Source organism: Anser brachyrhynchus (genome assembly GCF_964034855.1).
Source record: "Anser brachyrhynchus genome assembly, chromosome: 3".
Lineage (NCBI taxonomy): Eukaryota > Metazoa > Chordata > Aves > Anseriformes > Anatidae > Anser > Anser brachyrhynchus.
Genome location: NC_137696.1, coordinates 82,086,227 through 82,112,041, shown reverse-complemented (window position 1 = coordinate 82,112,041; position 25,815 = coordinate 82,086,227). Strand labels below are relative to the sequence as shown.

Genomic DNA, 25,815 nt, shown 5'->3' with positions numbered 1-25,815 from the left:
AGTTCTACTGCAGAACCAACAGACATCTTACACTAAAATAATTCAAAAGAAGAATAAAGTAAAAAAAAAAAGTCCAAAAAGATGGAGAGGAAGCACAGAATCACAAAGCCTCACCAGTTAGACAGACTTACCTTGCAGATCACTTTACCTGTTCTTACTGAAAGCAGAGCTGTTGCCTCCTTTATATTATTTGTCTAGACTAGTTTATTGAATCCACACCGTATTTTCTTTCTTAATTTTGAAAACCATTCAGTAACCACATTTGTATGCATCAGTATTAATACTATTATTCACCCTATTTTGGAATTTCCCATGTCTCTTCTAAGATAGATTCTATTTGTCCACAAAATCCTATATGGATTATAAGGCTTATTAAAAAAACAGAACGTCAATAATCACTGAGAGCTTTTCTAACTTTCATTAATAATAATGTATGTGCACAATACTTGTTACAGATTTCTTTGAATCTGTGAACTATACAGATAACTCTGTTAGGCTGGCATATTTTGCTGCCCTCAGGAAGGACTGTGTTAGGAGGCTGCACTGGAGACTGGCTGGGCTGACCTCCCCAGCCCTGGGGTTACTGAAGGCCAAGTGCTTCACGGAAATCACGCTCCCAGCCTCCACGAGTCTCTACTGACGATACTATTTTTGTTGTGCCCACTGTCAGCCAATCCCTCCGATGGCTCTAACGCAGACCTGCCTGCTCTCTTGGCCAGCATTATGATTCATGTGAGTGCAGCCAGAAAAAAAAACTAATGGTATAATAAAAGAAAAGCCGGAAAGAAAACCTAAACTAACATGAATTGAAATTAACTTGCATATTTTTTTCCTTACAAATGAAACCCCATAACTGAAAACTGAGTGGTTCCCAATGGCCATCATTTGTCACGCTTCTAATAATGATCTAAATATTTTAAAGCTAATCTGCTAGTAATACATATATATTTAAAAAGAACATTTATAGGTGTCAATATTCACACCCTGTAACCCTTGAAACTTCAGAATAAACTCAAGATGACTGGCTAGTGAGGGTATTTAGGTTCTTACCTTATCTTTTGTTAGAGTGTGCTTCTTGACAACTTTAGGCTGATTATTCAGTGTACTGATGGAAGAACAGTTACACTGACCCAGATCTGCTTCTTGTACACTTTTACCTTTACTTGTTCTTCCCAAAGGCACGGGTTTTGCAACCTAAGAAATCAGACAGGAAATTAAGAAAGGATATATGCCAATTTTTTATTCTCTTGCAACACATGGGAAAGACAAATATAGTCTTTAGAAAATAGTAACCTACATTATTATGAACAAAACTGGTATTTGAAGACAAGTACGTCTCATACAGGATTAAATATTACACTAAATTCTCTCCCTTAAATGTATATGAACACAGGCAGCGTAGGGGAAGAACCACTCCCAATCCATCCCTTTAATCCTAAATGAAAACCTCAAGTCCCACAAAAACAGAGCGTATGTCTTAAAAGTAATGCAGTTCCTCTGCAGCTAATGGAGACATACTGCAAACTATTTATGCCAAAACACCAGAATAAACAAATTTAAAGTCTATTTTCACACTGACTTATCCCTTAGGTACAATTCAGTTCCCTACATGCAAACCAATAGGCTAGAATCTAACTTTTTGGACCTTTAAAAATAATTTTATAAACCATCTATGTGCCAAAAGCACTGTTAAATGAAACTAATCTCAGACCTACATATGCTGTAAATAACTAAGTCATTTGTTCTAAGTTTGGACTAATTGAAAAATATATGCACATATTACATTAGAATTATAGAACCATATATCTCTATCTGTATACATGTATATAAATACAAATAAAAAAGCCATATAACAAACAGACAGTATGAGAGTACATGTATTTATACACAAGCGTGCATTTTTCGGCTTGAAATCGAAACTGTGTATATACACATACAGAGACATCTTCATAAATGTATGTAAAAGCAATCCACTGGAAACAATAGCTATTATACATTCTGTATCTTACCCTCTCCTCTATTATAGGAAGTGAAAGATCAATGAAAGGTTCTTTTACTGTTGAAATCTTGAAGAAAAAGAGAAAAAGCATATTAAATGCAAAGAACGATATATAGGTTTAGCGCATACCTCCTCTTTTTTTTAATCAAATTATTATCAAACTATGCAACATGCTAATTAGTTTCAAGATGCATCAAACTACAATGAAGAACTTCCCACAAGCTTTTTTTTTTTTTTTTCAATTTTAAATTAGCTCTGGTTTTCTTTCTAATAATTTCAGCACCCAGACATAAAGGGCAAGGTCATTTATCTAGGCACAAACTAGAAGCACTGTGGTGCTCAGTTTCTGTGAGCTACAGACAGATTTTCAAGTCACGTGGGCCGTCTAGATGGATCACAACTTTTTGGACAGCAGAAGCAGCAAATCCAGTGGAATTTTATAAAAAAACTAACTTTTAAGCATTTCCTGATGCTGGACATATCTGTGCAGGCATTTGATCTTGTACACTGTTCAGCAGCAAGAACTGGTTAATGACAGTTAGATGACAGGTTCTAGCCTGACGCTCCCAGAAAAGATTACATCAGGCTTATTGGTTACAGCTAAAAGTTTTACTAGAAATATTTATAACATAACATACACTAGTAATTGTTAAAATAAAGCCAATTACTGGGGAAAAGAGGCTTTTTTTTTTTTTTTTTAGCAAAATAACTTATTGTCTGTTCTGCAGTTTTATTTTCCCTTCTATAAACCATATAAAATCTAAGCTGAAACTGGAAATATCTGGTAAATCATACCTAAAGACATTCTCTCACAGCACTTCACATCTGCCTTTATGGCTACAACGTCCCGTCCAAGCCTGTTTCTTAAGCTCTCTCCCTTGCCGTTCTCAAACTCCTTCCAAAACTGACTTATCTTACCTCTGGAAAGACTGTGAAAAACAAAGCCTTTAAAAATAACATCAAGATGTGCACGCAAATTACTGAACACAGTCATGCCCTCAATTACTGTCATTGTTGCCCTTGCCCTTCTCTTGTATTTATGACCCTATCTTCCACCTGTAACATTAGATACGGACTGTAGGGTCCTCTTAGCAAAAAGCTTATGTTTACCTGTTGTGTGAGGGACTCAGCATGGTTTAGGTTCCAGTAAAACAATAAATTAGATTAAAACTACTTTAACTACGTTGACTCGCTGACCGATGAGCGATATTCAGATTGGGGTTCCTCTAGAGAGTGACTTTGCACGAACAAGCACTAGTCAGAAACATCCTTGCCAATGCAGACAAAGGCAAGCGACTGCTAAACTTGTCCTCATACAGCTACAGCTAGCGAGTCCCGAGTCCTGTGCAGGCAGAATATAAGAATCCAGCAAAAATAAATAATATGCACAAAATACATACTATGTCTATTTTGTATATAGCTGAAGTTCTTCATTGATACTAGTAGCACATTGAAGTGTAATCTGCACATCACACACAGGAAAGTTTACCTGGCTCTGCAGAACTGTGCTTAAGTACTCAGACTGATTGATTTACTTAATCTCTACAATATGAAATATAATGTTTTAAACCAAACACAAATGTAGCATTCAATTAAAAAAGTCATGCAAATAAGATTTTTCTCTTCCAAAGTTAAAGAAAATGACAAGGATCATGGAAAGCATTTATGATGAAATGTCAGTAATATTAATTATGAAAGGAATATGCTCTTCATTAGAGATATTACGTTAATTCTCAAAAATACTTCAAGAAAAAAAATAATTTTAGCATTTCCCCACTCATATTAATTCAAAGTAAGTAATTCCCAATTTTCAGGTATATCCCAAAAGAGTAGGCAGGAGGATTTATATTTTAAGATAGGTAGGCGTTTCAGAAATATCAAATAAAAATTGAAGTGTAACCCAGATGATTAAAGAATTTGGAACCTCCAGCCCTAAATCGGCTGAAAAATGAAGCCCAGTCTTTGAATCTGTTTTGAATTCAAATGAGCCCCCTCTTCTTAGGTTTATGGAGGATAATGCTTTAAAGGAAGAAGTTAAGTCATTTTAAATGAGAAACTTTCAATAGTCTTGCTTTTACAAATAAACAAACAAGTATAAAATTGACAATACAATTTTATACTTTCAAGGCAATGTAATCAAACCAGTATGTGATCTATTCCACATGAAACCAAATTCCAAAATACCTACATTTTCACATTCCTCACACATGACAGTGCTAGTCAATTCACCAACAAAGATCCTATCTATGAAGTTCATCTTCACACCCTCTCTTCCATATGCTGAAAAAACATTGTCTTTTTTAAATGTGAAAAATAACAGATCCACGCCACACTATAAGTACAACAAAATTCTAAGATTTATTGTGAAAGCAATTTTTATACTTATTCAAAACTTGTTGAACACAACATAGTAACTAATATATCATATACTGTATTCCAACATTTTAAAACATCTCGGTTATTTAGTTATACAATCCCCTTATACTTCCCTTCCCCACCTACAATAACAAAATAATCATACAGTATCTCTCAAGAAGCCTTTAAATAAAATCTGTTTTCTTTTTAATACATAATATATAGTCTTCAAAACTAAATAATAAAAAAAATATAAAACTAACTAAATAAACAGAAAACAAAAAGAAAAGACAAAAAACCTGTTCTATGTCTTAACTGGTGCAGATTTAGGAAAGTTAATCATTAGACTTAAAGAAAAAAACAAACCAGCTTTTTGCATATACACAAAAGAAAAAAATAATTTTAAACCTATTGTTTTGGGAAAAAAACAACCCATGCATTCTTTTGAACAGCTTCCAATTTTGACTTTGTAATCACATTTAGACTGCTCACAGTATCAGTCAGCTGATAGAAATCATTTTTGGTTATGGAAAGTGGCCTCTGTGAGTGCTACAATAATTGTGGCTATGTAACAAACCCAAATATTCAGCAGACTATTTTAGAAAACAAAACTAAATTCTATGTATCATTACAAAAGGCATTATTAATACAGCCTTTATTCTGGATATAAATATGTAAGTTAGTACATAATAAACTATACTTTAGATATGCACTAGGTGGCACTAGAATAATACATAATAACAATATTTTAACAGTACTTTGGGATTGCTATTTAACAATAGCCAATTTTGAAGAAAATGGTATTTAAAAACTTGTGCATTTTTAAAACTGATTCAATAACGTGTTGCATACCTTTGACTTTTCTTCTAGTTTCTTCATCTGCTGTCTTAGTTGTTGGATTATTAAATGCTTTTAAGATACCAGTTTGTATACGCTATAATAATTAAAAAAATAATTATTAGGAAGTATTTTAAGTACAACATTCTAAAAAACTATTAAAATACAGTTAGATTTTCTCCATTCTTATTTCCATAAAAGAAGCATAATTTTAACATTTTAAATCTACCGTCGTTATTTGTTAACACTGTCAAAGCTACACAACATTAACTTAAGTAAGTAACCATCCCAAAATTTCCTCCCCATGAAGAGGGAGCAGTTGTAGAGCAGCAGAGTTGTAGAGTTGTAGAGGTTATCAACAAATGATGAGATTTTCAGCCAACAAATGCTTTTCATTTCTTCCACAGTTAGGAAAAAGAACAACAACATACTAACAGAAAAATGGTCTATTACTGACTGACTGGGATACAAAATACTTGAAGGCAGCTAAGTATCTCTCAATAGCCAGACTTCAATAGCTACATTAATCCAGTGTTTTTGTTACTTCTGCTTATTTTCTAGCATTGTATATTTCAAATGTTAGAAAACCTTAGAAAAGATACGAAACTTTTCATGAATCCATATAAACTTAACCAGCATTTGCCCCCAAAATCCTAACAGTTGCATTTTTGAAAGAAGAATCAGAAGAATGAATTCATACACGTGTGCTGTAATTGCGCCTCAAAATGGGGGTTGCTCAGTTGCAACTGGGATAACGAGGTATTTTTATAAATTATTTGGATGAGTATGCTGGTAACACAATTGCATCTGCTGGTACAAAATGTACCTCAGCCCATCCTGTGATAGACTTTGAGAGGGAAGCAGAGGATTGTACGAGACCCATCACCAGAGAACGCTGCAGGATGCCTGACCTGGGTTTTCCTTTCTCCTGGCAAATGTACCTGCTCTCTAGTCCAGAAACTCGATGGTGTGCAAATGACACAACGAAACGTGATACTGAAGTCAGAGTTAGAGCAAGGTACCCTTCTAGGAATGAAGGGCGATACCAAACATTCTGCAAGTAACCCTTAACCTGGGTACCAGTAGAAAAAAATGGTAACTTTTGTTTGCAGACAGCGAAGTGCACTTTCAAGCCATCGATTACTGAAGTGTTGATGATGACAGGCAGCTCCGGAGGTTTGGTTTCTAGTTCAGGCACTCATCAGGCTAAGTCACACTCCTACCTTATGAGTATGTGACCTGGCTTGTGAATTAACTCCCACTGCCCTGAGCTCGCCTTTGTTCATCTTAAAGCCAACAATATACTAAAAGGGCTAATCAATAGGTAATTCATGAAGTTGAACACCATAAATGGGTTTAGGGCCATAAGCAAGCCTTTTGTTGGGATTAGCGCGTTGAACCATTTATTTAGGTCAAAGAAAGACATAGTCTTTGAATGGGCAGGGTGCTGCCGACAATGGCAGCAGACATTAATCAATTAGCAGCAGGGTTCAGCTACGTCGGGCCCTGGTGTGAAACAATCTCCGGCCCACATTGCTGGATCCAGCAGACAGTATGTCGGTTTTATTGTCGTATCGACAGCCTTTTATCTTAAAAACCCACTTGTGTACATACCCTCTTTCTAACGCTTTTAATGGGGACGGGAAAAAGTTGAACACTGCTTTCGGAAAGCTGTTTGCTAAGACATTAAAACAGGGGTAGAGGGCAAACGTGGAACGCGACTTGTGCGAGTTATGCAACTTGTTACAACTCCTGTCAGGCCTTATGTGATAAGCATTTCTCACCACAACTTGTGGTTCGGAGAGATGAACGCAGCGGGGGTACTGGCCTGGTGTAGAGCTGGCCAGGAGACCTCTGGCAGGTGGAGGACAAAGCGGGCACTTCGAGCACGGCTGTCACCTACGCGTGCCTGCTTCGGGGCGCCAAGTTTCAAAGCGGCACGAAGGAGAGATGTTAGGGGCTGTAATCCTTTCTAAAGGATTCTGGTGGCAGACACCCTGCCGGGGGCTCTCCTCAGCGGCAGCCCGGAGGGCGGCGGGGCCGGGCAGCAGGCGTGCGGCTCGCAGCTGCGGCGTTCCCAGGGCAGACAAAGCTGCTCCTGCTCCGCTCCTGCTCCGCTCCTGCCTGGCACGGCTGGCAGCGCTGAATGGGCCACGGGCCTGACACTCTCCGTTTGTCACACCATCTACGGATCCGAAAAATGGAATTAAAAGGAAAAAAAAAAAAAAAAAAGGCAGAGCTTTTACTAGTCGTGACCCTCGCTGAGCAGCCTGAGGTGATGAAGTCAGTGTTTGCGGTAATGCACCATTATGGGCAAACAGGGGTGAAATTGCACCAAAGGGTGGAACCAACCTTCACTTGCCCAGTGGTGGGGGTGGCAGGAATAGCCTGCTGCCTAAAATACGATTTAAATTCTCAACATGTTCCATCACTCTTTTATGGCAGCTTCGGTAGCTGTCCTGCTCTCTAATAAAACGATGCAAAAGACAAATAAAAATGCAGGTTATCATAATGACGGCACGTTCACTGATGAAACGGGAGATTGACTGGAGGGGAATGAGCAGTCAGTCACTGGAGAAGCTTAGTTGTAATGACTCTGCTTTTGGTGAATCCTCAGTTGTGAAGCAAATATAGTTTCCACCTTTTATTGCATGAAAATGAACAAACAACAAAATAAAGTTTCCCTCTCCTGTAAAAAAACATGACAATTGCTTTTACTGAAAAGAAAAAGCAGCAGCAGTCACCTGCTTCTGTGCTGTGCCCAGTTTGACAGGCAGTCTTGTAAGCAAGGCAATGCCAAGGTTTCGCTGTTTCTCTCTGTAGTTCAGCTTTGTTTATGATTAAGTATGCTGCTGACGAGACCAACCTCTATTAATACTCTGCTAGGATGGGGATTCAGTCAGTGCTACTCTGATGCCACGAACTGGGCTCTGATACAGCTTATAACTTGTTTCCAAAAGAGTTCAGTTTAGGATCATTACATTCACCGTATTATTAAATGAGACGGAAGAGGAAGAACGCTGGTCAGTACGATGTTTAAGGGCCTCCTTTTGACTAAACTCAGAAAAGACCATGTACCAAAATATCATCTGAAAAGAAGGCTCCAAGACTAAGTCAGGCAGATTAAATCTGATATAGTCAAAATAGTTCAAGCAAGCAAAAAACCACTTTCTTGTATTCAGCAATGCAGGAGGCAGAAACAATAAAGGGAAAGAAACATGAAAAAAAACAGAGGAACATTTTTTGTATAACTGGTTATACACTTCGCATTCTTAGCTACAAATTATAAATAATAATTTTAAATAATGCAGCACCTTGTTTATAAAACAAATAGTTCTTCATGCGTTCTAGAGATATAAGAAACTTTGCCAGATTTTATTTTTGTCCAGCTTTTTTTTACTGAAATAGGTTCCAATGTAAATTGTGGGCAGGCAGGTAAGAGCTGCTAATTTCTATCCCCAAACGTTATCCTAAAATGCATTTTGTCAACCAGATCGGAGGATCTCTTCCTACCTTCCTGAATCCTCAGAAGGGGCTTTTTTGTCCCTTTGTTGTTGTTGCTTGTTTGTTTGTTTTTTTAAATAAATGTAAACAATACAGACTCCTAAAGTTATCAGGATCTACTTACCATACTCTTTTTACTGCTCGCTGAAACTTTTATTTCAGTCAACCATTTTAAGACACCAAAATGAACATTATTACATCATCTTTCTAAAACGTCATTATTTTTGTCAAGATAACAAAATAGCCGCTCCTACTCTATTAAGGACATCTTTAACACTCTGGAAACATGAAGAACACTGGAAACACAAAGAATACTGAGGCAATGGCTATTAGTTACAGTACAGCCAAGTTCTTTAAATTAAACACACGCACACAGGTGTTACCTTTGTCTCTTCAATCCTCATTGCATCCAGCAAATAGTGTAGAAGCTCCTGGCTGTCCTGTTGCTGGAAACCCTTAAATCGAGGAGCCCTGTGGAAGAAGCAGTAAGGAATTTAAATTTACATTGGGAGATAATGTCTACATAGACTCTTATTGCATGCCAGGCTACAAATAGGTGCAATCCCTTTGAGGCTTTAGGAAATTCCTGGTGTGGTTGCAATTACACCAAGGCTGCACTTTAACCTGGGTTAAAGCTTTTTGACCCTCTTGGTAATGGCTCCACTAAAATACAGCATTGCCAGCACAGTTTCAACCATGGTAGTGGCACTTTGCTGACACAATACCAGTACTTCTGTATCACCAAACAGTCCCGCAGAGGAGAGGAAAAGAAGATTTTCAAAGCGCTCTCCAGATATTCCACCCTTCTACCGAAATCTCAGATGTACACACAACCGTCTGTATATTGTAAAACAGAAGCAGCACAATAATCTGAACTGGAAAAAGATTATTGTGAAATGGAAGGGAAGTCACAAGGCTGTGCATCAATACAAACAAAAACTGCAGGCCAGAATCCAAATGAGAATGTCTTAACCTCTTAAACAAAGTGTATATGACCATCTCTTCAGAACAGCTCCATTGTCCATTATTCTATTGATCCGTAGCTTACTGTAGCGAGTGAACACTTAATGACTAGGATGGTAAACATTAAAACAACTACCGTTACAGAACATTCGAATTTTGAATGGTACTAAGAAAACTTAGGAGAAAATTGTAATACTATGATATCCTGATATCTGAAATTTCTATTGTATTCTCTTAGACTTCTATTTATACTAAATTTATTCAATTAATATTATAGATATTAGAGATAAATAAAGAAAAGACTTCCATTCTATGAGTACTTCTGATGAGAAAAGACAGGGTTTGGGGTGGGTTTTCTTGGTAGGCAGAGTTAGTCGCTCATATCATCAGGTAAGAGTTATACTTACCCTTACTTCACAGAAGTTTTAAAAGGACCTTTCAACATCAATAATCGTATCCACATATCACACTACATCACACCACACACACATTCAAACTTCTGTTCTGTAGTCTAACAAACTGCAGAACTTCATGTCTGAAACTGATGTTAAACCACACAGTATTACTAAGAGCAAACAAAACACTGCTTCATACCTAGAACAGAAAGAGCCTGAAACCGATGGCACAATCTCTTCTAAGGTTTTGACTGACACAATAAATTTGAATACAGATTCCAAAAACTATCAGGTCTGCAAAAGCAGGTCATAAATCAGTTCACACATCTGATTTTTTTTTTCCCAAAAGCTGCTTAAGGGAACCTTATACCCAACTGGTTTTGAGAGCAAGAAAAAAAAAAAATGAGATGACAGGTTCAAATTTCACAAGTCTTCTACACTAATTCAAAGGAACCTTCCTTACCCATCCATCATAACAACCAAGTGTATAAAGTATTTTGCTCCCACTGCACACTGAATAAAAAACATCACAGACTTTAGCTTTTTATTGCAATTCCTGAGCGCAGCAAATAAGTTATCTGTATATACCATTGAAGTTCATAAAAAATCCACACTGTTACTGTGATTTAATATTGCTATATTTCCTTATCACCAGTAATTTACTTCATTAATCTGAAGAGCAATCATTAAAAAGAACATCATGATAGAAAGCTCTTTTTCCTCAAGCTAGACAAGTTTAGAGTATGTGGGATAACGGGGTCCATTCCACCAGAACTTCATAACCCTTGGTAAAATCCTTTAAAGCCTCACTTCCAAGCTGGACCTGTAAGCACGGATGGCACATATGCCAGCCCCAAGCCCACCAGGATGGGTTCCTGCAGGGCATCTCCCTGTGGCCATCCCCAAAACAGCAGCGAGCAGCATCTCAGGCTGAGCATGTGCAGGGGCCCGCAGGAGAAAGCTGCGAGGCTACAACTCTCCAGCTGTCCTGTGATTTTGTTTGTGGGGTGAGTGACAAGCACTTCTTGTGTAACTGTGCTACCACCCTCCTTTTTACAAGGAGGTTGAACAAAGCGAGGATTTTTTGGTTTTATTTTTGAGATGCCCACAAGCTAAAAAAGCATTTGAGTTGCAACCGAAAAAGAAACTGCTTTTCTGTAAATAATAACACCACCACCTTTTGAATGTGTGATACTGAATGACTGTCTGAAACACCAAGATAATAAGCCCACCTTCTAGAAAAATATATACTTACTAGTTACGTTAAACAGAGATAGAAATCAAAGACTGCAACAGCTTCTTAAAAAAAAAAAAAGTCAGCATGCTTCCACACTCTTCATCTCTAGAAACTAGGAGTCCTGAAGGAAAGGATCTACATGCCCTAGAAAACACACATCTGGTGTTGCCCTTGTCCTCTCACTCTCCGTCATTGTTTGAGCAGCTTGTCCTCCTTTATGGTGCCTGGCACCAGCACTGAAAGAGGCCAGCCAGCTTGCAAGCCAGCCCAAGGATGCAGAAGGCACACTGGCACTTGCTGGTTATTTACTGTTACACTTCACGATGCTGGACAAATGGAAACTGAAGACTCCGCAGGAAAGGCAGTTCCTGTAAAAAAGACCACCAGCAGCATCCACATGGCCCTCATAAGCCAAAAGAGGAAAAGCATCTGTTTCAGACTGTACTACCACTTACACCAGCGATGTTTTAGTCAACTGCACTGGGTTGATGTTGCATCTGTTTGTGAAACAGGCGTTCAGTAGTTACTGTTACTCAAAAGCTGCTGATTGCTTTTGTACTGCTTTAAATACCCTGTAACTATCATATTCTGCAGGTATGGATTACATAAAAATTATAAAATATGCCTATGAGTATGTGGACAGATACTTACGGTGTTGTCCTTACTAAGATAACAGCCTGAAGGCTTCTCTCAGCAATTTGAACGTTTTGCTTCTTGTAACCCCAAATGAGGACTGTGTAAATATTCACTATTAACATACTCTTATTTACATTAGCTATAACTTACCGGCCAAACTATGCCTGTGTGTTTACAGACAAGTTATTCTTCTGACCTTTAATTAACATCTTGGACCAACTCGTCTAAAATGGGATTCGAAAGGGCTTTTTTGTTTATTTCCAGCAATGCCACCAAATGGCAGCCGTGTCTCCCGCTGCACAGTGAGAAGCAAACATGCCGGCTTAGCCATGCGCTACAAACCTTCCAAAATCTAGCACAGGAGACGACTGGCTGCGCAGAGCTCAAACGGGAATTTTATCAAACTGGCAGATCGGCCAGAAAAACCAACCACTCGCTCGGTTATTCAATTTTATTAAGTGCATCTTGAGCCAGTTTTCATTTTCAGCCACAGATTGCCTGCTCTGACTAACCAGTGCACTGAGCTGTAAATATGTATCAGTATTTTCTCAACACGCAATAATCCTTCTTGCCCGGCCGTGCTCTTGAGCTGCTGTAGGATTCCTGCAGATGAGGTTTCTTTCCTACTCAGACACTATAGCTACCCGGGTCTGCTTTGGAAATTGGCACTCGTGGGTAGCAGAAATGAAAGGCTACCATAAGAAAAGGCATCAGACACGCAACTTGCCTACCACAGCGAATCTTAAAGCTGGGCAAGATGTCAAGCACAGCAGCCCCAGGCCACGTGCCATGTATGTGGGTGACACAAGGTCTGTTTTGAACCGCTCTGTGGAAGCACTTTGGGACGTAACTGGAGAAGGAGCGAAGGTGGCCAGGTATCTAAGGTCAGTGCCTAAAATTAAGTGGAATAAATCTGCACTTGCACATGCAAAACAGCATGTTCCCAGTTACAAACACACTTACTCCACATTTCCACACTGTATCTTCTTTTTAACGGTATCCATAGTTAAAAATGACTTAATGACACTGCTTTATTATGAAGTTTACTATAAAAACTGGAAACAGAGAAGTGGGTGATATTTTTCTAGTACTATTTTTATAGCCAAATATTTTTTGCATGTGCAGGTCAACCAAAAAAATAATAATTTCAAATTTTACAAAAATATCAATAAATTCAAACTTGAAATACTCCCCCAAAGAAATGAAAAATTTTGGCTTAATACTATTAAAATGCAGTTCTTTGCTTCTATTAAAATCAAATGTTTTATTTCCAATTAATTTGATTAGAAAAACAAAATCATTTCTGAAAAGCACTGAACCTTTATAGTGGATCCAACACTCAACTTACTTAAAAAAAATTAAACGACATACGTATTTGCATGGCCATGTTTAAGGAATGTGCACACACATTTTCATTTTTCAATTTGCTACAACAGTTTTTTCATCATTTCTTTCATTAAATGGCCAGGAATGTGAAAGAAAACAAAAATTTTTTAACCCAGATGCAAAGATCAGTTAAATTCTAATAAACCTAGTTACCCACAGTATAATCGTTAATTTTATTTATGAGAAATCTCTTGTTTTCCCAATACAGTGAGAGTTCACAGGCATATTCAGCATACCTCCTCCAATATATGCACATTAATAGCTCCAGTATATACTGATAGAACAAAATTCCTGCATTTACCCAAACTGGATCCTTGTACTAATAGGATTTTTATTTATTTATTTATTTATTTTTGTCACAAAAGCAGGGCCACAGGACTACAAGAGACTATGTAGTAAAAAGGAAGACAAATTAATATTTACTTGACAAGCAGTCAAGAACTCCATCACAGTTACAGGAGGTTTTTGTTTGTTTGTTTGTTTTTGCCCACTGCAGGCACACCACACAGAGCGAGATTTTCCACACAAATCAGAAAAAATCCGCACACACCTTTTATTACTGTTCATGGTTTGCAGTATAACCTCCCACAGATAAACACCATACAATACTCATTTTAGATGACAATTACTTTCCTGAAAGATATTTCAAGGGAAAAAAGTTCATCTGTATATTCCACTCAATTTGATTAGCTTAAATGAAAGGGAAAAAAATGAACCCAGCTATAGAAGTTTTCAGTGGTGCAGCACTGGTTTCTCATAATCTTTCATTTTACTAGCACATAGTCCATCTACAAGGGCAAGATTATCTACACTTCTTTGTGCTTGTCCTAAATCCTCATCCAGCCTCACATAAATCTGCATGCTTGGATTTTGAAGGGTACAGGATGATGGGAATGTAACAGTTACCACTTTAAAACTGAAGTGGCAGGGAAAGTGACTTGTAAAGATGCTATGAAAGGTACGAATCATTTATTTTGACTGACAAATGATGACATTGCTAACACGTTAACATAGAGCTAATTGGTCATTCATGTCTGTAGCACGCTACATAATTCTAAGTAGCTGATGTTCTGTAGAAAAAAAATCAGATTAGTAAATTTATTTTCAGGGAAAAGATACAAAAGAAAAATAAAACAACAAGAGGAGTAAGGGAGGGAATTCCATCTCACATAATGCAGTTAGTGGAGAATTCCTACATTTATAAACCAGTACTGGCGGGCGGAGGAAGAATTAATCCATGCTGATGCATAGAAATCTGACAACTAAAAGATGTGCGCTCTTGTCTCCTTGAAAACATGCTTCAAGCAAGATCCTTGGCAAAAGTGGGGGGCTTTAAGATGGTTGGTTGAGTTGACCGCTCACAGATGTGCTGACATATGGAAGCCAGTGCCAACGCGATACAACCTGTTGTACAGTGTCAGCAGTATAATGACAGAACAGGTTGAACTCCCGCTAATGGCCATAAGTGGTGAAGGACAACTGTGACATCGACATACATGCCTCTTATCTATTTCCTCGCTACTCATCTGGAGACAAATTACAACTGCTTGACTATCGGTTACAGAACTACTTCTCATGATGATCTATCTCATATAATGCTTTTAATAATAAACACTACACAATAACATACATTGCTAACAGAAAAAAAAAGTCCTCTAAATATTAAAACTTTTAATTCCTATCGTATATTTAAGGGAAATTAAGTTATGCTCTAAGAGCAAAATTTGGATACAATCACATTCATTTGATCATTTTGCACAGAGCTAACATACTAGACTGTCTTTAATAAAAATCCTCTTGAATGTCATCCTTCTGATAATTACTATCTTTGAGCAGAAGATATCCTAATACCTTGGAAAACTATAAACAGTAAGTACTTGGAAACAGAAAACAGAACATACTATGGGATTTTTTTCCAGTAATGCAAAATGCAGAGGAACCCCTTTAATACTGCAGTAAATTCCAGAGAAGCAAAGTAAAATGTTTACTTAATGTCAGTCTGAGAGAAGAGATTTTGCTTCTCTGAAGATGATGTTAATCTCTCCTCAAGACTGATCAGTTACCAATAAATAGGTGAAGGGTCATTTTATAAAAGTTGCAGCAATTCACAGGACTTACCTTTCTCAGTGACACTGTACAGTATCTATTTACTGCCAAGAACAGCTAACTGAAAAGTTGTTTTGCTTGCTTTTCCTAATCTTTACCTCAGGCCTGACACACAGACTTAAACATTCTGCTACTGTGAGGTGCTGGGCAGGAATAAACACGGGCTTGCCACATGCAGCTCTAATAAATAACAAGAGGCATGCCTGTCCTATCTTCATGGCATGAACAGCCAGGACTTAGTTTTCCTTTTGATATGCTGGATGATTTCCTTAATCTTTTTCTGCCTCATCTTCCCCAAAAGGAAATGAGACATCATTACTTTATTGCAAGGCACCAGAACTCTGATACATGAGCAAAAAGCACTTGTTCGAAGTAGTTTTCAATGGACGTCACAGGTGACATGCCGGAACAGATCCACTTCCCACTTGGCCTTCAGAGGGAAAATAAGGCTCTTTTTACTGAGTAATGGAAATATCTTCTTCTCTTCTGTGGGTATTTCTTCCTGACTAGCAGCTGGTAGCTAAGTAAAGATCTTTCTGCATGAGGTCCAGTATCCCTTTAAAGAAGTTTTCTCTTTATATGGACATCTAATTCTTCTTTCTACCCTTAAGTCTTGATAATATGTTCAACAGTGCTGTGTGATAGCAAATTCCACAGGTTAGTTATATAGAATGTTAAATAAATATTTTTTTTTCCCCGGCTCTAAATCTGTTGCCTTTCAGTTTCACAGACAGCTCCTTGAACTCTTATGAGGGCAGTTAAATAAGCATAGCTAATTTATCTTCTATCATTTATTGTGTTCTCTTGCTGTAACGGCTCCCTTTTCATTTCCTCTCCTGTCTGAACTCCTAATATTCAAGTCCCTCTTCACATGAAGTGTTTCTATCTTCGTCACCTCTCCTTCAAGCTCTGAAGGAGCCTTACCTTGTAATGCTCTGTTCTGGTTACTGTGGACATTCCAGCTGCGGATACAACTCCGGTGGACTTAACAAAATTACTATTTTACTTCTTTATTATACCTACAAACAGTGCTTACCTACTTCACCGACACCACAAATTGCAAATACTTCTGCTGTCCAAAATGATGTACAGCTCTTCCTCTTGATTGGAAGAAGTGAACACAAAGCTCAGGAACAAGAGCAGATGATTCCTGCCAATGCACAAGACTTGTTTATGAAATTAAGCTATGCTGCATTCATAAACCTCATCCATTCAGTTTTTTGTTGACTTGTCTGGAAATTGTGGAAACTGACAAACTGAACTGAAATGGACAGATGCAATCTCTCAAATTCTGCTCAAGAGACGGTTCAGTCTCCTCTGTCAGAGAGCACCAGAACCTAATGCAGCACTGTCAGCACCACGCATGTAGGCACGAAGGGGGACCAAAGTAATTCTTGGCAACTGGTCAAAAAACCATCAACCCGGTGTTCAGCTGCCATTACCTTGAAATGGCAAAAGTCAAACTGGAAAAATAAGGAAGTTGAAAATCTTTTTTTTAGAAGAGATTTTCCTCTACAGCAGTATTATTTTAAAAGAGAAGTATCAAAAGGCTCCTAATTAACAAGAAAAATCCTGTTTCCTTCACTTCTTAAATCTTGTACAACATTGCCTGTCTCCCCCGAGCATTTCTGCTCAGACGTGATTATGGAATGCTCCAAGCATTTTTCAGATTTCTCTCCAAAACTAATCAATAGTCCCAACTACCTACAATCTCAATTTTGTCAGTCCCACATAAACCTCCATCTTGAGTTGTACTTTCTCTGCATAAGAAGCAATTAATACCCCTTGGGAAAAATAAATAAATAAATAAATAAAGACCTGTATGTATTTTGTGACCATCAATAAAATCTTGTTAAGGAAGTATTTTTTCCTGCTTGGTAATGCAGCTATACAGTACCACTATAAATAACTATTTGGTGGAGATTTTAAACAGCTTTTCTAACATTCTGTAACTACTTTTTGGATTAATCACTTATAGTTGCAAGACTTGCTTGCTACACAAATATAAGCTTTCATCCATCAATAAAAATACTCAATCATAACAAATAAGGGAAAGAAAATTTATGTCCTCTTCATACATAAATGTTGCATTAGTCACTAAGTCTCCTGATAAGTCAGAAGTCTGCAGTCCTAATATTCAGAATAGTGGAAAACAAACAGAAGGGCCCTGTAGCTATGCTCACAATCTGTCCTAGCAAAACATCTGACAGCTGCAACACTAACAAAATTAACAGTGGATGAATTAGTACCAGACGCTAAACAGTTGCTACAGAAAGACTCATCCATTTCTTTTCTTCTTCTCCTCTTCTTCAACCTGGCTACCCCACCACTTGATAAAATTAACACTCAGTATCATTTTTTCTCTTTTGTTATTTTATATAAAAAATGCACCACAAATACCCTTTCATACACAGGATGATGAACTTCACTCGGTGATCTCCCTAGACTCTTAAAGATGCAGCTTGCCGTTGAAAGGACTGTGCCCCAGTTCTCTTACTGCTTTTGAGCAGAAAGTATGCTTCCACTTCCTGAGTGTTTTCACTTACAGGTTGTGGGAATCCACTCTGTCATTGTTGTCAGCTGAAGAAGGAAGCACCTGCTCCTTTTCTTTACAAGCGCCCTGTCCACATCTAGCCACATTCCTAAGTGCCTTCGTCTGCTCCTTTCTTGCCTTTCCTTCCTTCCCTGCCTTCTTAGGTTTTCTTTCACTGAGCACTTTTCAAACAATTTCAGTAAGGATGTCCAGTTCAAATACTGGTATTCACACTTATACTGGAACATCTGAAGCAAGTAAAGTCTGGAATTTACAAGGGAAGGAAAAAAAAAAGCAACTCCAGACATCACATTCAAAAGTTATTCCAGTATTGAACTGCAAACGAGGGCAAGTGTCAGGTGTTAAAATTATACAGCTACCTTTACTATATTTTGTGTCAGCTGATCCAACATGAAAATATGTAACCATTCAGCTACCAGATTAATAAATAAGTAAATAAATAAAACCCCATCATACCAATTTATTTAATAGAGATATATAGATACAGATATATAAAAAGCTTAAAATGCAACTTTCTTCCCCGAGCTTCCAGGTGCAGCAGTGCTTGCCCTGATGGATTTAGATAGCTAGATAAAGTTTAAATTTATATATAAATAGCAAAGTTATGCCATCAGGAAAAATAAACCATTTTTAAAGGATCAGCCTCCTGCTATAAATAAGAAAAACGTTATTAAGAAATCACTGTGTTACTTTTTGACTAGAAAGCATACTGTAACAGACAAAACAATAGACGGATGTGAGTATATAAAGAAATACAGCATACCACTTGCTGACAGCTTCAACATTTCAATTATTCATGTGTGTAAGATGCCCAGTAGGATTTGAAAGTAACAATACCAAGCATTAAGTCATTAAGTAAAAAGTCTAAATACTTGTGACTAATCTGCGTGCATCCCTGTTTTGCACACTACAAGCAAATACTGAAAATAATGTCACGGTAAAGGCAAATACTGGGCTGGAAGGACTGGGTCATTGACTCTGACTCTGGTATCACAGACAAGCACATCCTGTACTATCTTATCTGCTTCATAAATTATTTATTGAAGAAAGGTACAGTCACATACTGTGTAGTGGGACTCAGACAGTGAGATCTTGAGATCTGTCATGGGCAAGAAACTGAAAAACAAAAACCAAGCTGCAACTGGACTCAGCAAACTTCTGTGCACAATACATAAAACTAAAACAATTGAGTTAGACGTCTTTCCCTGTGCCCTTTTCCCCTGGAGTTAGCTGACTTGTCTTCCCTTTTCACTTTCAACCTCTCACCTCTTTAGGAAAGACGTTGTTTGAATTTTTACCTCCCTGGAAGCTTTTACACTTCTAATATTCAAAAGTCAATACCCTCCCATCCTTCTGTTTTAAGTATGTAGAGAGTGTAGAGAGCCAGCCCATTCTATCTGAAAATGGAAAGTTGCTGGAAATAGAACTGACAAAATAAAGATCTCATGTCAATTCAGTGGAACAGAACATCCTTCATTAGCAGTTGAAATGAGACACATGATCTTTTTGTCTAGATCTGCAGATGTACAGATCGTGGCATTTTTTAGAAAGAAGGTATACTCAGGTAGAGAAGGTATACTCACCACTTTTGTTACTGTACTCTTCAAATTATTTCACCTAGTACTGCCCAGAAATCAGTAATTCAGAACACATTTGTACAGCAGTTTCAATAAAAGCTTTAAGTATTTTTGCACTCTGTACAGGCACTTCAGTGTCAGTCAGCCACAGCATCAAAATAATGTCGGCAAACCTCCAAACATAAAAAACAGGCATCTCTGCTCCAATATAAATCCCAGCAGGCAAGTTAACCTGAGTGGAATAACTGATCAGTAACGGGCTTTGGTAAATCACAATAGACTTTAAAGTGTTTCGAAATACAATTAACCTCCCCACTTAAGTTTTGCCACTAGAACCAAGCAGCATGTTCAAGACCCAGAATGATTTTTTTGTCCTCTTAACCTAATTTTACTAACATTTTCAGTAGATCTGTAAGCATAGTACAGAACAAAAATATGTGTAAATATATCTTACAGGATTTACTGCCTAGCTCATGTCTTTCAACTATCACATCTACCACATCCTCCTCCTACTTCTACCACTGCAGACTGCTGAATTTGCTGAAATTCTCCTTCTGTCTTGCCCATGCCATCATCAACAGAAGACCCAAAAGACCAAAACCCTCTGTCATAACTGTGCAGCCACTTACCGTCCCTGATTGCTTAACTTCATGCTAACAGGTTGTGGCTGACATTTCATCACTGATACATAAGACAAGCCAGAAAAATATCCCTGGCAGTTTCGTGTGTTCTGCAAGGCTAACAAAAGTAAGAAGCATAGATGAAAGTAAGAGATGGCAGAAGCTGACAGATACGTATCTAAACAGTAAAAGTCTGCTACCCACTTAAAAAACATAGAACTTTTAGCAGGTAGCTAAAGTATACGCCTATCTTAAAGATAAAAATACAACAAAAACTAGGTATCTGAGATTTAGTATTGTTGCATCACCTGATCCAAAATCACTCTAAGGACTTTTTATACACATTTCCTTTTACAGCTCAAAAGAGCCAAAAGGAAGTCAAGTACAATAGAAATATATATATATATTACATTTCTGAAGTTAAATTTTGAGGATAAAGAAAAAGTAGTAACTGTTTCCGTATCAGAATTATATGGTCTTCACTTTAGTCTAAAAGTTTCTGTTTCTTTATAGCATGCTTGCACAGCAAGGTTTTTACCCTGGAACTCTGCAGTAGTAAGTTGGAACTTTCCTAACTCTCTTGCTGCTAAACACTTACAATTCCTTTTAATAATACTGTAGCAAATAGATTAACATGCATTATTAACTTCCATTTTTTTTAAAAATGTGAGACTCAGCTGTAACATCCTCCATTTACTCCGTTTCTACAGCTTCTTTTACTTGTAAAGGCAATATTTAAATATTTGTATCAACTTTTAAATAGGTCTTCCACAGGTATTTTAAAAAGCAAGATTGTTTGCATTATAATTGAAGACATCTACAAAGCACCACTGTAAACGTTTTCCACACCAAGAAACGGACTTCTTTAGGGCTTGTAAGCTCTTTGCAATCTGGAGCCATACGCCTTCTCAGTACTGCTTTAAGTCCTTACTTATTATACTCTCTTTTTTACTCTGAATTGATGCCAAGGACAGACATCGTAGCAGAACTTTCCCATTTAGAAGCTTACTTTTTTTTCCCAAAACATCTTGCAGTATTAGCAGAGCTTTAAGCTAATATACAGCTGCCAACAAGACCTGAAAGGTTATGGTATTTTTTTCTTTTGGTTTTATGTCATCTTCTGCCCTCTTAAACCCAAGTGAAAGCCCACTGCATGATAGCAGTTCTGGGCTAGGACATACATTTCATGAAAAACAGGTACAACCCTGGAGTACAACAAGAAACCCTGCAATTTTACAACACAAAGACAGTTTCTGGGCTGCTCAGTAAAAATCTAACAGCACACTAGAAAGCACAACAGACATGGCATATTTAGAAATGTATCACTGAAAAAAAAAAAAGATGCTGACAATACGTACTTTTGACAAAGCTGGCTGAACAGTACTTTGGGAGAAAGAGGACCTCTTCCAGCCTCCCTCATGCTGTGAAGGAACAAGAACATCGCTGAAGTCAAGGGTCCGGGGCTGGAGAGGTTTACCACCAAAGGATCCTTCAAAGCAAAGGTACATTGTGCATCAGATTTCAGAATGAGTGATAAACAGGTCTTGTTTCAGGTTAACATACTTACGAAAAAGAACAATGTGACTTTTAGTCTCAGAATGTTTTATTTAAAAAAAAAAAAAAAAGCTTGGTGTCATCTACATGATTGAAATGGTGAAAGAGCAAGCTTATTAATTAAACAGTAATAGCCACAATACCTAGCAATTTTCAATGAACAAACGGGTGGTTAACCAATAATTTTGGAAACAGGCATGTCAATGAATACTAGAACAAAGTGTAATACAGGAACGCTTAAGGTAAGAAATATGGATGAGTTTTTAAACAGGGAGTTCTTTTATTTTGCCAGGCTATGGGACATCAAAGCTAGCCATAAGGGAACCTTCTGCTGCTTCTTCTCTGAAACCAATTAGTAACACACGTGATGAAAGCTTACTTATTCTGTTTTTCAGAATGTGAATGCCAAGTGGAAGTTTGCATCATACACCTCTTGGATTATCTGTCTTACTCCTGTGTGCCTTGAGCTGAGAGCTGCATCCTGAAATCCTCACATATCCGACAGCCACAGGAGCACCCAATGCTCCTGCGGGAGCCACGAGCCGGGAAGGCACGGGCAGTGGTTCACAAGCAGAGGCCGCCAGCAGACCACTGCAGGCCAGACATTTTGGTGGGAGCAGGAGGAACTGGAGCCGTGCTAGTCTCACGAGCCCCTCCTGGTTTGCGGCTCATACCACCCAGCAGGCCCCAGGGCTGCAGGGACCTGGCCAGCGGCCATCTGACATAGACTTCGATCAGGAGATGCTCCTCAGCTGCTTCAGTACTACTTGTGCTTCAAGATCACCAGCTCTCCCTTACGCGTAGCCAGGTTCATATCTCATCACAGGGCTTACTTCCTAGCTCATCTGATTCTCACAAAAACAGATTACAGCTTCCAGACAAACAACTAGAGAGACTGCCTCTTCCAAACAACAGAACTGAACAAAATGTAACCTCTGTGGATACACATAAATATAAAGTATTCACATTACATACACTATCAAAACTTGAAAAATACCCTTTACCAAGCACGAAGCTAGGAGTTTCTCCATTACTATCAGTTACGCTACTGTAGTCCTCTAATCCTCTGTTGACATACAGAGACCAGAAAATGCATTCCTCGCTCCGAAGATCTTACACCGTAAGCATTGTCATTAAATAGAACATAAATCTTTCAACCTTACGGCTGTGCAAGGTTCACACTGAGCATAAACCAACTGCCTTCCTAAGCCTCCAGGCACAAACAAGCTCCAGACCTCAGTTGTGGCTCAGGAATAACTTAGTGAAACACGCTGCTGTTCAGAACTGCCATTAGAGGTAATACAGATAACAGTGCAGTGAATTTCACACTGTTCTTGCCTGGAGAAGCTATCAACATCACTACCAACAACATGCAGAATTCTTTATAACTTCAGAGGTATCTTGAACAGACTCCCACCTCTCAATCCTTACCATCACCAGAAAGGTCCCAGCAAAGAGCAGAAAAAGAAGAAAAAGCAAACAAACCAACAAAAAAAAACAGCATTTGAAAACTGCCTTATTAGCTAGCAGAGGGAAAAGGGTATTATCTTTACCCCACTTGGTAACAACTTATTGTGAAAACCCAAAGCTATAAGAAATGACTGGGAACAGCAGCATATTATTTTGATAATAACAACTAGTTTCTTTCCCATATGCCTCAAATGAACTTGAGGACAAGCAATTTAGTCTTCAATAGAATTTTGTTTCTCTCAGTTTAATCCTCTGGCTGTGAAGCATGCAGTAAATTTTACAAGCCTCATCAATGAAGAGCTGGAACAGACTGGAATAAAATATTTCATAAACACTTTACAGAGCTAAAAATACTATTCTCTGTATTATGTATGCACACTGAAGAAACGAAATGGGAAACAAAAATAAGCCACTCTTTCTTAAGGTCAGGTATTATTTGCTACTTCAATGTTATAAAATGTGAAAGGAAGTGATTATTTCCCCCCCCCTTCAGGGCTGAATAATTAGCTTTGTAATAGGAGTGAGTTCATGGATATCATAAACTGGCTAAACTATAAAGAGATAAAAACAAATGAGAGAATAAGAGTATTTTTAACAGAGATGTGATATGCCGTTCTCTTGTTTCTTCCCCCATTTGCCCAAATTTGTATTTGTCACTGCACACTTACCAATTGGGAGTCTGAGGTATGACAGATTTTTAACTTTGTTCCTTTTTCCTTCATCTCATACATCAGTTCATTTAGTATATGAGTCTGTGCCAAGTTCTTAAAGAAAAAGGAAAAAAAAAAAGAAACTCACGCTGATCTTTCAACTATACAGTTTTCTTTAGTTCTCAATTCAGGGACAGATGAAACAGATGAAAACAGACATATTAAATAATATGAGACCACTAGAAAAAGCAGGTATCATCCTTGTAAAAGCTATCACTAATCTTAGACTGTTTTGAAAATTGTATGTACTTCTGCTTTTGTAATTCCGAAATAGCTTCCTGGTAATAACTTTTCTATTTTTGTTGTATAACAAAGTTCATTTATTTATTTTGGATGGTGAGGACACTAATATGAGAAAGCATTTGTTTCTTCTGAACTCTGCAGCCTCCCTCATAATCCTCCAGGAAGCATGGGGACTCTGTAACACTTTAAAGCATCGCCTCTCTGAATTTAAGAGAGAAACCAACTCAACACATCTCAGCTTTTTTTTCCCCTTTATTTTTAGTTACTTTTGCCACAGATCGCTTCAGTTTCTACAATGCTCTAAGTATGCATAGAGAACAATCTGTAGTAATGCTACTCCTTACAAACGTACTATTTGGTGGCTAAGTTTTATCATCACCACCATTAACGCTACGTAGAGCCTGACAGTTCAGAACACCTTTGTAGCAGTTTTGTCTCATTTGCTCACTCCTGTCTGCAGATATACAGGTGTCTCTGCTCAACCAGCAGGCATTAGGATGTTCCAATATAAAACCCAGTAGGGTTGCTATTTTTAGGATGTTGGATTATTTATAGGCTCATATCAATAAAAGTGCACTGGTATAATTCATTCTCTTAGTCTGGTCAGAAAAAAATAAATAAATAATAAAAGTACTTTTATAGCTGCATCATCTGTAGGGGCTTAAAATCATCACAACTCACTGTGCAGACAACATTGGTGCTTGATAATTTAAATTATGCATAAAGTACCACTTTTCACACCCACCAGTACGGTAAATACCATGCATTACTCATGACTGCCTAATGCTGAACTACAAATAAAACCATATGCTAGAGTACAACCCACACACATATGCAGTGTGTAACATACTTGACATTTTCATTTGTCTCAGTACTTTGAAAAATGCTACTGATCCAGGAACGCTTTTCTGTTATAAAAGGAAATAGTGCTTGGATAGCCAGAAGTGAAAAGCATTTTAAAAGGACCTCCAGACAGCAGAATGAAAACTGGTAACATTCAGTACCTTTTATGAAGGCCACAGTTTATGCAGATTAAGTATTTCTGAAATTTATAGAGTGAAAACTGTATGAGCTTTCCGTCTTACCTGCATGACAGCATTAAAAAAGCATGTATTTCCTAAATTATTTATTCCTTTAACTGGAACTGATGCACCATTACCAGAATTTTTGCCTTTCAGTATTTCACTTGTTTCACTGTTTTCTTCACGGAGCCGTATGATTTTTGATGAACCTGTAATTAAACTATAGATTAACGTTACTAGATAATTGTATAGTTTAACCAATTCAGTCCTTCCATGGATTACATTTATAATTTTTGACATGTACTTAAGGATACCTTGGTGGTACTCTAAGCTGCTCTGCATAGTCTTTAAAAAAACAAGAGACAGTAGCAGTTAAATCCCTGGAAAAAATCCTCCCCCCCAGCTACACATAACCAGTAAATACCTCCCACAACAATTAGATTGTCCCATAAGACTTTAACTTCTTCAATTACCTAAGCAATAAATAAAGTAAAACAGATTCTGTTAGTTTATTAACAATAGGAAGTTTTTATATATATATATATAGTGTCATTACACACACTAGAGACACCACACAAAGGCTGCTCCTTGGTGCATTTAAGGAGAGGTAACCAGAATTTACCAACTGAATGCTGCAAGTCTTTATA

General features: G+C 37.7%; 2 protein-coding genes across 12 annotated transcripts in view; both read right to left on the bottom strand.

The window, feature by feature from the left end:
• The window catches only part of PNISR (PNN interacting serine and arginine rich protein), a 118,335-nt gene that overhangs the window by 39,898 nt on the left and 52,622 nt on the right, over positions 1-25,815 (bottom strand). The window lies entirely within an intron of this gene.
• The window catches only part of USP45 (ubiquitin specific peptidase 45), a 54,850-nt gene that overhangs the window by 7,756 nt on the left and 21,279 nt on the right, over positions 1-25,815 (bottom strand). The window contains exons 6-14 of one of the 11 annotated variants that reach the window (XR_013948116.1): positions 25,232-25,377; positions 23,862-23,957; positions 21,528-21,658; positions 9,079-9,166; positions 5,207-5,288; positions 4,188-4,279; positions 2,795-2,928; positions 2,010-2,066; positions 1,113-1,194 (exon numbers count right to left, since the gene is read on the bottom strand). Coding sequence is in view for 6 of the 11 variants with exons in the window: in XM_080584051.1 (XP_080440177.1) it covers positions 1,051-1,194; positions 2,010-2,066; positions 4,188-4,279; positions 5,207-5,288; positions 9,079-9,166; positions 21,528-21,658; positions 23,862-23,957; positions 25,232-25,377 (836 nt within the window). In the remaining 5 variants the exon portion in view is untranslated. The other 10 variants (XM_080584051.1, XR_013948115.1, XR_013948113.1 and 7 more) reach the window with 10 other exon arrangements.